At 40.3% G+C, this 10,566-nt stretch overlaps 1 protein-coding gene and 1 pseudogene across 2 annotated transcripts in view; one reads left to right on the top strand and one right to left on the bottom strand.

Annotated features, from left to right (window-relative positions):
- The first annotated feature begins 357 nt into the window (after window positions 1-357).
- Window positions 358-2,077, top strand: LOC309547198 (F-box/LRR-repeat protein 6-like; annotated as a pseudogene). The gene has a single exon. The product of its transcript is annotated as an F-box/LRR-repeat protein 6-like (transcript).
- Window positions 2,078-2,522: 445 nt separating this feature from the next.
- REX1BD (required for excision 1-B domain containing) overlaps window positions 2,523-10,566 on the bottom strand; it is a gene marked incomplete at its 5' end in the record, with an annotated part of 78,965 nt that continues 70,921 nt past the window's right edge. Inside the window, one exon of the mRNA XM_082246983.1 lies at window positions 2,523-3,045. Coding sequence (XP_082103109.1) covers window positions 2,973-3,045 — 73 coding nt within the window. The 3' untranslated portion in view covers window positions 2,523-2,972. The remainder of the gene's footprint in view (window positions 3,046-10,566) is intronic.

Raw genomic sequence — 10,566 nt, 5'->3', positions numbered from 1 at the left:
TTATTATAGTATAATAAAACAGAGGTGTTGAAGACCAAAATATCGTATTAATTTGCAAACAAAAACGACTCTGCCACTGCAGATCAATAAATCAATACATACAAAGAGAAAATCGAATTAAAACTAATCTAAGAAAACTTAAATATAAATGGGAATCATAAAAGCTGCCACTGGTCACTTTTCCTTCTGCAAAGCTAGTTGCCCGGCTGTCAAGGTGATCCATTGGCAATACATTTTTGACCTAGAACAAGCATGCAACTTAGGAGTTGTCAAAATTCTGATTTTACTGAAGGCATGAGTGCTACATGTCAGAGATTCAGTATTAGAAGTAAAAGGACCACTGGAGCAAGAAATCCTGGAGGCAGAGAGAGATCTCGTCTTCTTGTGGGAAGCATTCCACATAGCATGGATGCTTCACAAAACGCTCCAGGAACAGGCAGCAATCCCTAAATGTTGCACCTTCCTATTGCATCCACCACACCGACAAGGACATGCTGCTCCTGAATTCCAACAACGACCTGGATGAAACCGTCTGCGTGCAGAAGAGAGGCTGTATGGTGGCATTGATGGACAAGGAAGCTCACTACTGACTTTGGCTGGGGCGCTTTCATTCCAGTGGAGATCTTGCATCGGGTCTTCTGGTTGCTGGCGGACAGTGAGGGTGCGGTGCCCATTCTGTGCAGGCTCTCCCAGGTATGTTGGCTATGGCAACAGGTAGCGTCCAGTCGTGTGACAGTGAGTCGTTGCTGTGTCCTTCCGGGCATCACAGATGCACCGAGAACCCAGAAAAGGGTGATGAAGACAATTGGAGCACTCATCCAGCAACAGCTTCCTCAAGTTTCTGACGTTTCCCTTCATCAATGGAAGAATTTTGTGTCCTTTGTACTACAGAATTTGTCACAGTCCTGCCCACTGCTAAAGTTTCTTACGCTGTCACATTGTAATCAGGTGACTATGGAGGACCTGCTGTCAATAGGACGTTTTGTGTCCTTTGTACTACAGAATTTGTCACAGTCCTGCCCACTGTTAAAGTCTCTCACGCTGTCCCATTGTAATCAGGTGACTGTGTAGAACCTGCTGTCTATAGGACGTTGCTGTCCCCAGTTGCAGAGCCTCAACCTGCAGAACTCCAAGGTTCAGTTTGATGCTGTGCAAAGATTCCTGGAGATGTATGGCGCTCGTCTCAGGCGACTATCAATGTCCTACAGCCTTCATATGAAATAAATTATGAGCAGAATAGCACATGGCTGGTGCCCAGAACTGAGGCTTTTGGAGGTGAATCTTCCCTTAGATTCAAAGGTCATGGACTTTCAGCTCCCAATTGAAGAGTTTCAGGCTTCCTGCCCCAAGCTGGAGGTGCTGAGACTGGTAAACATCCCATGGCAGGCAAAACCCAAACCTAAAATCCCCACCAGTGCCCCTGGTTTTCCTGAGCTGCAGGAATTAATCGCCAGCTTCTTCTACTCCTCTGTCAACGATACCGCCTTCCAGAGGCTGCTGAAAAGTTCTAGAAAGCTGCGAGTCCTAGACCTGGGGGGATGCTATAAGATCTCACCACAGGGATTGTCGGCGCTCCCATGTACTGATGTGGAGCGCCTCGTCCTGGGCTTGTACTGCAGCTCTATGGTGTCTTCATCAATGGTTTCTGGGTCCCATCTGCTGACCCTTAAATGGTGGCACAACCTACAGGAACTGGACCTGACGGGTCATGGATACATAGAGGAGGATTTGGCGGAGGCCTTGCTTAATCTTTGCAAAGGAAGTGGTACAGGCAACGATCCACTCGGCAATGACACTCTCCAATCCTTAAACCTTTCAGGAACCCGAGCCACGCCTCACGCTGTCAGAGATGTCCTCCTCAGCTGCCGGTCCCTCACCCACCTCGACCTGTCTTCCTGCCGCAACATTCCCCAAGGACTGGATCGCGTTTACCACGGTAGAGAAGACATTGAGGGGTGTGTAACGGATCTGTTTCAAAAACTTCAGGAGGCGGAAGAGCAGGGACACCCCTCATGAACTCCCTCCATTGAACAAAGCGATCCAGTGGATCTCCTGTGCCCATATAATTTTGGCATAGATGTGGTCCAAAGGGTCTGAGGTTTTGGGGGGAACTACCAAAAACATTTATGGGAAGGAAATTTTATTAGGACACTAAAGCAAATTGAGTCCTGATACAGTACTTGTGTTCTGTCCCCAAAAGGGTTAAATATAGAATTTGACCTGAATTGTCTTAGCATTAATTCTGGGAAGACCCCCCCCCCCCACCCACCCACCCCCTTACTTAGGCTGCTCTGGTTTTCCCTTTATGTATGTGTTGTTTTGTTTGTTTTTGTTTGTTTTTTGGGTTTTTTTTTCTCCTAGGTCTATATATAAGGTAGATTTAATAAATTAGAGATGTTTGTTTTATTTTGTATATTGGATAAAATAATTCTACAGCCCTCTCTCGGTGTATATACTCACTTTTGGTTTCCTCTACCCTCCCTCCTTTTTTTTGTTTGGTTTTACATTAAAAAAAAAAGAAGTAAAAGGACCAGAATCACAGCCAAAAAAAAATAAAGTAGCTTTGCAGAAGATGGTCAGTAATGGCAGCCTCTACATGTCACTTACTACAAATTTCCTTAAAGTGAACAAAAACAACATAACTGTGGCACCAACCTTATTTTTTTGGGGAAATGAAGATAAAAATAAAAGGTTGTCTCACTGGAAACAGATCATAAGACATTTTACACATACCCTATGAAAACATTTATTGAAAAGAACTGCAGATTAAGGCCCAAGTGCAAATGGATAGAAGATGCTGTGCAATAAAAGGCATCCCCTGCCATAGCTGGAAAGCAGAAGCACCTATTAATAAACAACCAGAATGTCATCCCAGAGGGCAGCAGATGAAATGGTTCTGTTGTAGTGCAGATTCAAAGAAGCGCTCCGGACTGGGCCCCATTTTCTCTTTGTGACTTCCAAAGAGGGAGACGTCATTGTACTTCTTCACAGTCGTACTTGAAATCTTGCAGTACTTCACTGATTGCTTCCACGGTTTTAATTATCCTAAGGGAACGGATGGGAGCTATAAATAATATACATCTGGCTTACATTACACACAATATAGAAGTTTAGGTAGTGTTTATGAAACACCCAGAATAACAGCCGCAGTGCTTGTTTAGAGCTGAGGCGCTTGAAAAGTGTTGTCATAGTGATGTATATCAGTCACAATAATAATGAAAATAACCATTATCACTCTTTGTCGCCTAAACTGTTTTAATGCAGTGTACCACTTGTTAAAATAATACATGCATGAGTATCTTATTTTTTTGTAGCCATTTAGCTCCTTTCTTTTTTTTTGTGCATCGCATTGATGCCATAAAGGACCTTTCTAACTGTCCAGCTATTTGATTGGTTTCTAACTCACAATGGGGGTTATTTACTTAAATTGGATAATGCAAAATCTGGTCCAGTGCTGCATAGAAACCAATCAGCTTCCTGTTTTTTTTGCCAAAGCTTATTTGAACAAGTTGAAGTTAGAAGCTGATTGGCTACCATACACAGCTGCATCAGATTCTGACTGCACCAGCTTTAGTAAATCTTCCCCACTGTCACCATTGTTATGTAGAAAAAGTGTATGCCTTAAACTCAGGAAATATAGAAATTAAGCAATGACTCAAATACTTTATAGATATGGTGAATGTTCAATTTTTTGGGCCCTTTTGGGGTCTTACCAATTTTCCTAAAGCTGGCCATATACAGATTCTGCCAGGCGGACTGCATAGCGCAAATGGGTTAATCTCCCACTGCAGCTATTGTGTTTTGACAGCTAGCCCCACCAGCTATATGCTACCTCTTGTGGATTATTTGTCAATCATGGACTCTGCCTCTCAATGCAGCAGCTGCATTGGATGCAGGAATTGTTCAGCCAACAATTTCCTGCCTGCCTTCTTCCATTTTTCAATCGTAGGATGTCCGGTAGTAGGCCGCTGGCAGGGTCACCCACTAAAAGTTCCTGATGAACTGGCCAAAATTTGTTCCATGTATGTCCAGCTTTAGGGTAACGTGATGAAGATAGGCTGCTCATAGACTGAGTGGAGTTTGGAAAATCTTTGCATAGTCTTAGAGGATATATACATATACAGAAGATGCTTAATGTTATATTACCATAACCACTGCACAAACATGTTGTCTTCATATTGGTAAAAGACCATATACACCTCTCTTCTCCACCTTTTTTTGTAATTCATATTATATATATATATATATATATATCTTTGAAAAAATATTAAAGACGGAATAATGGCAGAGGCACATCTCTGTGTGACTCCCCGCTACCCAAGTAAACTTAAAGGTACTGTCAGAATTATTGGGGGATATTAAATAAAAGAAATATGGAAATATGTCTTATTCTGGTTTACATAGAAATGTTGAGCAGTGGCATCCATGTTGTAGAAGGTCACTAAAAGTTCAAACCTCCTTTTAGGAAAGGTGTCTATTCAAGAAAAGTTTCAACAGACATGCTGTGTTGACCTAAGGTAATAAATAAATAGTCTGTTTAACTTTCTTTAGATAAAGTCTAGCTGGCGCTATACCAAGATAATCTTGTGCGTGTGGGACCAAAAAACACTGGTTAACCACTTAAGCCCCGGAAGATTTTACCCCCATTCCGACCAGGGGGTATTTTGCGATTCGGCACTGCGTGACTTTAACGGACAATTGCGCGGTCGTGCGACGCTGTACCTAAACGAATTTGGCGTCCTTTTTTTTCCCACAAACAGAGCTTTCTTTGGTGGTATTTGGTCACCTGTGCGATTTTTTTGATCACGCGCTATAAACAAAAAAAGAGCGTCAATTTTGCAAAAATAACAATATTTTTCACATTTTTTTATATGAAATTCCCCCCAAAAAAAATGTAAAAATCAAAATTTTTTAACATTTTCGGCCAATTTGTTTAATGCTACCTATGTTTGGTAAAAAAAATTGCAAAAAGCGTATTTTGATTGGTTTGCGCAAAAGTTATCGCGTTTACTAACAAAGGGAAAGATTTTTGTCATTTTTGTTGTTTTTTTTTTTTAACGCGTAATGGCGGCGATCTGCGATTTTTTTTGCGGTACTGCGACATTGCGGCGGACAGATCGGACCCTTGACTGACATTTTTGACACTTTTGGGGTTACCAGTGACATTTCTACAGTAATCAGTGCTATATATATGCACTGTTACTGTAAAAATACACTGGTAGTGAAGGGGTTAACTTTATTTGGGAGGGAGGGGCTGTGTGTGTCCCTAGGGGCGTGCTTTCTACTGTGATTGGCTGTGGCTTCAGCTGTAAGGACACTGATCAACGGATCTACATAGTAGATCCATGTGATCAGTGTCTTTGCAGCGAGGAGAATGACAGGCAGCTTGTTTACACAAGCTGCCTGACATTCTCCCTCTCCCCCGCCGATCGCCGAGTGGCCGGCGGACATCGGGTCCGCTGGTCACACGCGCGGGGGGGTCCGTGACCACGCGGGAGCGCGCCTCCGGGGGCGCGCGCTCGCTCCCTAGACCCTCACAAGCAAGCAATGTAGCCCTACGTTAGTTTGCCTGTGAGGGGCTGACCGCCGACGTAGATAGTCGTGCGGCGGTCGGCAAGTGGTTAAATATTCTGTGTTTAAACCTATGTAAAAATAAGATTTACAGATATATTATATAATCCTATATGTAACAGAATATTAACAATGAAATATATATAGAACTAACATACATAGATATGTAGAAAACCGTTATATATTATAATTGTTTCATTCTTGCTAACTGATATTGATGACTCATCTCTGTATGTCAAGAGAGGCTTCAGTAAACATTTGTAAAATGTAAGTTGTAGAAAGCATCATAAAATTTTGTTTAACCTTGCCAGACTCTAGAAGGTCTGAGATTGTAAGCTCTTTGTCAATATAAGGTGCAAAGTTTATTTGAAGATAAATAATGCTGCTATATTGCTATATGCTGAAGTTAAGAGCAACACAATACTGCCATCTCTGGTGACTGACTGTTAATAGTTGAAGTCTTAGGTTGAAAAGTAATTTTCAATATATCTAGATATATATATTAATAATATATAATGGTGTTACCAGATTTAATCTTTACCTAGATACATGGTGGATATTAAATGGACATGTAATAGATGAGAGCATGGATACATTTTATGTTGTTTCATGATAGTCTTAAATGGAGAAATCCTATAGATTTAATTTTAATATTCTGGTCAACCAAGAGGTGTCACCCAATGACCTCACCAGTTAATGAATAAGATGTCCCAACCAATGGGGATAATGTCACTCCTTCTGGGTTTAACTTATGGTAATTTTTAGTACTTTGTTCTATACCATATAAAAAGGAAAACCCAGATGAGAGAGAGACACATGACATTTGCCCAACATACATCACACATACAACACACACACTACTACAGCCATGCATAGACTCATCTACACAGACTCCATTTTGCTCCATCATGTATCTGAAACTTTGAGAGACGCCAAACGAAACTCCTCCCTACCTGGCCACCATCTTGGAAATGCAGCCATCTTAAGGACTCTGGTAACGACCATTCTAAGCTAGCAGCCATTTTAAATATGCTAAATATACCTTGCTGTGTTATTTGAGATTATGTACTATCATTTGTTTCCTTCCTTAAATGTTTTACATTTCATATTTTAGGGTAACAAGATTACAATCCCAGCCGTATAAACCATATGTAGATTTTTCTCTAAAAAGCTGATTTTTGTTTCTATATGTTTTTATTAATATCAGATTTAGCGCATATTGGCGTATTAGTCTCACGTTTTGCATAGCCTATTCTCGCTTCATCTGCAGTGGAGTGACTAATTGACTGTGCATTGCGCAGACAATTGTGGTCTGATTGTATAGTACGCTTATCTATGGTTTATGCTACTACATCTGGGAAAAACGTAATCTTGCTTTATTTTTACTTTCATTATTGAGCTACAAATCACATTGCATTCATTGTTTGAAGTTTGTAAAGTTATCTTTTTGTGTCATCTCAAGTTTGATCATTTATCGTGAATACATGTCTCGTGAATAAATATTCTTATATATTCCATACTGTAGACTGTTTTCACTAAGATTGGTATATGCTTGTAAAAAGAAATGAATCAATAAAAAGAATTTATTACATATTGATTTATGGAAATAAGTGGAGATTCTCCTACCTCACAGATCTTTGCTTATTGACATAAATAGACACTGTTATATTCAGAGCAGTATAAATATTCTGACAGTACCTTTAGGTGACACAGCATCACACAGCGGTTACTAAATTCTATATGGAAACAGATTATATGGTTTAGATTCTAACAGGCAAAAATACTTACCTTAGTTCCAACAGTCCGATGCCCGCAAGGTACAGTGGTGATCGAAAGTTTGGGCACCCTAGGTAAAAATTTGTATTAATGTGCATAAAGAAGCCAAGGAAAGATAAAAAAAATCTCCAAAAGGCATCAAATTACAGATTAGACATTCTTATAATATGTCAACAAAAGTTAGATTTTATTTCCATCATTTACACTTTCAAAATAACAGAAAACAAAAAATGGTGTCTGCAAAAGTTTGGGCACCCTGCAGAGTTAATATCTTGTACTGCCCCCTTTGGCAAGTATCACAGCTTGTAAACGCTTTTTGTAGCCAGCCAAGAGTCTTTCAATTCTTGTTTGAGGTATCTTTGCCCATTCTTCCTTACAAAAGTCTTCCAGTTCTTTGAGATTTCTGGGCTGTCTGTCACGCACTGCTCTTTTAAGGTTTATCCATAGATTTTCAATTATGTTGAGGTCAGGAGATTGTGAAGGCCATGGCAAAACCTTCAGTTTACGCCTCTTGATTTAATCCCCCCGTGGATTTCGAGGTGTGTTTAGGATCATTATCTATTTGTAGAAGCCACCCTCTCTTTAACTTCAGCTTTTTCACAGATGGCATCAAGTTACCATCCAAAATTTGCTGAAATTTTATTGAATCCATTTTTCCTTCTACTCGTGAGATGTTCCCTGTGCCGCTGGCTGCAATACAACCCCAAAGCATGAGTGATCCACCCCCATGCTTAACAGTTGGATAGAGGTTCTTTTCACTAAATTCCCCTTCTTCTCCAAACGTACTTTTGCTCATTCCGGCTAAAAAGCTCAATTTTAACCTCATCGGTCCACGGAACTTGTTTCCAAAATGCATCAGGCTTGTGTATATTTTCATTTGCAAAGATCAAACGCTGATTTTTGTGGTGAGGACGTAGAAGAGGTTTTCTTCTGATGACTCTTCCATGAAGACCATATTTGTACAAATATTTCATTATAGTGGAATAGTGTACCACAACTCCAATGTCTGCCAGATCTTTCTGGAGGGATCGTGCAGTCAAACGTGGGTTTTGAATTGTTTTTCTCACAATCCTGCGAGCTGTTCTGTCTGATATTTTTCTTGGTCTTCCAGATCTTGCTTTAACTTCCACTGTTCCTGATGACTGCCATTTCTTAATTACATTCCGAACAGAGGATATTGACATCTGAAAACGCTTTGCTATCTTCTTATAGCCTTCTCCAGCTTTGTGAGCGTCAACTATTTTCAGTTTCAGTTTTCTAGGCAACTGCTTAGAAGATCCCATGGTGCTGATTGTTGGGGCAAGGTCAGATGAGTCTGGGCATTTAAAACCTTTGAGATTGACATCACCTGGTCTTCCTAGACGATGATTGAGAACAATCCATGACACTGGCAGGTCTCAGCCTTGCAAAGGGGGCAGTGTATGCTATAAATTCTGCAGGGTGCCCAAACTTTTGCAGACACCATTTTTTTGTTTTCTGTAATTTTGAAAGTGTCAATGATGGAAATAAAATCTAAATTTTTTGAGATATAAGAATGTCTAATCTGTAATTTGATGCCTTTTGGAGATTGTTCCATTTTCCTTGGCTTCTTTATGCACATTAATACACATTTTTACCTGGGGTGCCCAAACTTTTGATCACCACTGTATTATCCCCAACTTATTCCGGCTGCTGATCTTCGGTCTTGAAAAAGCATGAGCAGGAGTGCAGTCATTCCGGTGCACAGGCAGTGTGCTGGGATGCAAACAGCTGTGCACAGGAATGCAAACAGGCAATAAAGGACCTGCCTGTTCAGTTCTATTTTAAAGAAAACCTGTGCCCAGACTACGTACATGTAATTTACATGTTACCTACAAGTATTTAAAAGCACATTAAGGCACCTTTTACACTTGTGTGACTTTTCCTGCGACTTGGGACTGCAAAGTTGCATGACAAGTTGTACTCCATGATTTCAAAAGAGTACCGTTCATATCTGTGCGACTTCAAGTTGCGACGACTTCAAAGAAGTTCCTGCACTACTTTGGTCCAACTTTGGTGTGTTTTGAGGTCCATAGACAAAAGCATTGCTTCAAGTCTATTCAAAATCGCGGCAAAATTTTTTGGCAAAGTTGCGTGACTTTTAGGTTGCACAAGTGTGAAAGGGGCCTAAAACAACCCCTTCATTTACCACATTTACCAGCTGCACTTAAGCTGTTAGAAACCCACTGAAATCTGACTTTAGTGTCTCTGTTGTTATCTTTGAGGATAAATCACTTACATGTAGATAGAAAAGTCAGTGATTGCTTGTTTTAAACTTTTTACTGCCTGTTGGGAATATGTAAATACTTTTGGGCAAGTTCACACTACAACACTGTGCACCTCAACGCACATAATTTCAGTGAGACGAGTTGCAGCATGCTGTATTAAGCAGCCCATTCAAAATGAATGGCCTGCAATGTACCTTAACATCTGAAACTTTTTTGTTTATCATAATTATTTTTAATACATTTTCAACAATAAGAAAATATACAAAATGTACAACATACAAAACACAAAAATGTACATATATCAGTATCAATACAACACTAAATAGGGCAGGTGGTGGTACAGAGCATTGTTTCGGTGGATATATAAAGATCAACTCATACATAAGTGCATTGAGGAAAATACACAATGGGTGCATGCAGGCTGTGGGTGGCAAAAGGGTAAGAAAAGTAGGGAAAGTAGCAGATAAAGGAAAGGGAAGTTACAGTGGGGAGGTATAGGGTAGGGACAGAAGATAGGGCAAGGAAAATATAAGCCAGACACTGTCAGAGATATTCAAGCTTCACATCATAAATGATAACAGATGACAGGAATTGTCAATCTCAAAATGGCCATCATGGAGTTTAAAGTGTTACTAAACCCAGGACCCTGCATTAACTATATCTGGTCTCCCACAGTACACAGAACATGGAAATTGAATTATTTTAGTAAATATAAACTGCTAAGTAAGTTTTCTCATCAACAGTATATAGCAGTCTTGTGACTTCTATCAGTGTCTGACCGAGCACTAGGTAAAGCTTGTTGGAGGAGTTATTCTCCTCTGACTGTCCTATGAGGCTGCATGACCTGAATTCTGTCTGGACAGTGCTGATTGGCTCTGTGCTGACCACATACACCCTCCCAAAAAAAGAAAAAACTCTCTAGCAATCCACGCCAAACTGAACATGTGCAGAGTGCCTCCAAGGCTCTGTACTA

This window comes from Pelophylax lessonae (assembly GCF_965119305.1).
Source record: "Pelophylax lessonae genome assembly, chromosome: 1".
NCBI classification, from domain to species: domain Eukaryota; kingdom Metazoa; phylum Chordata; class Amphibia; order Anura; family Ranidae; genus Pelophylax; species Pelophylax lessonae.
Note: the sequence above shows the minus strand (reverse complement) of the source record. Positions and strands in the feature narration are given on the sequence as shown.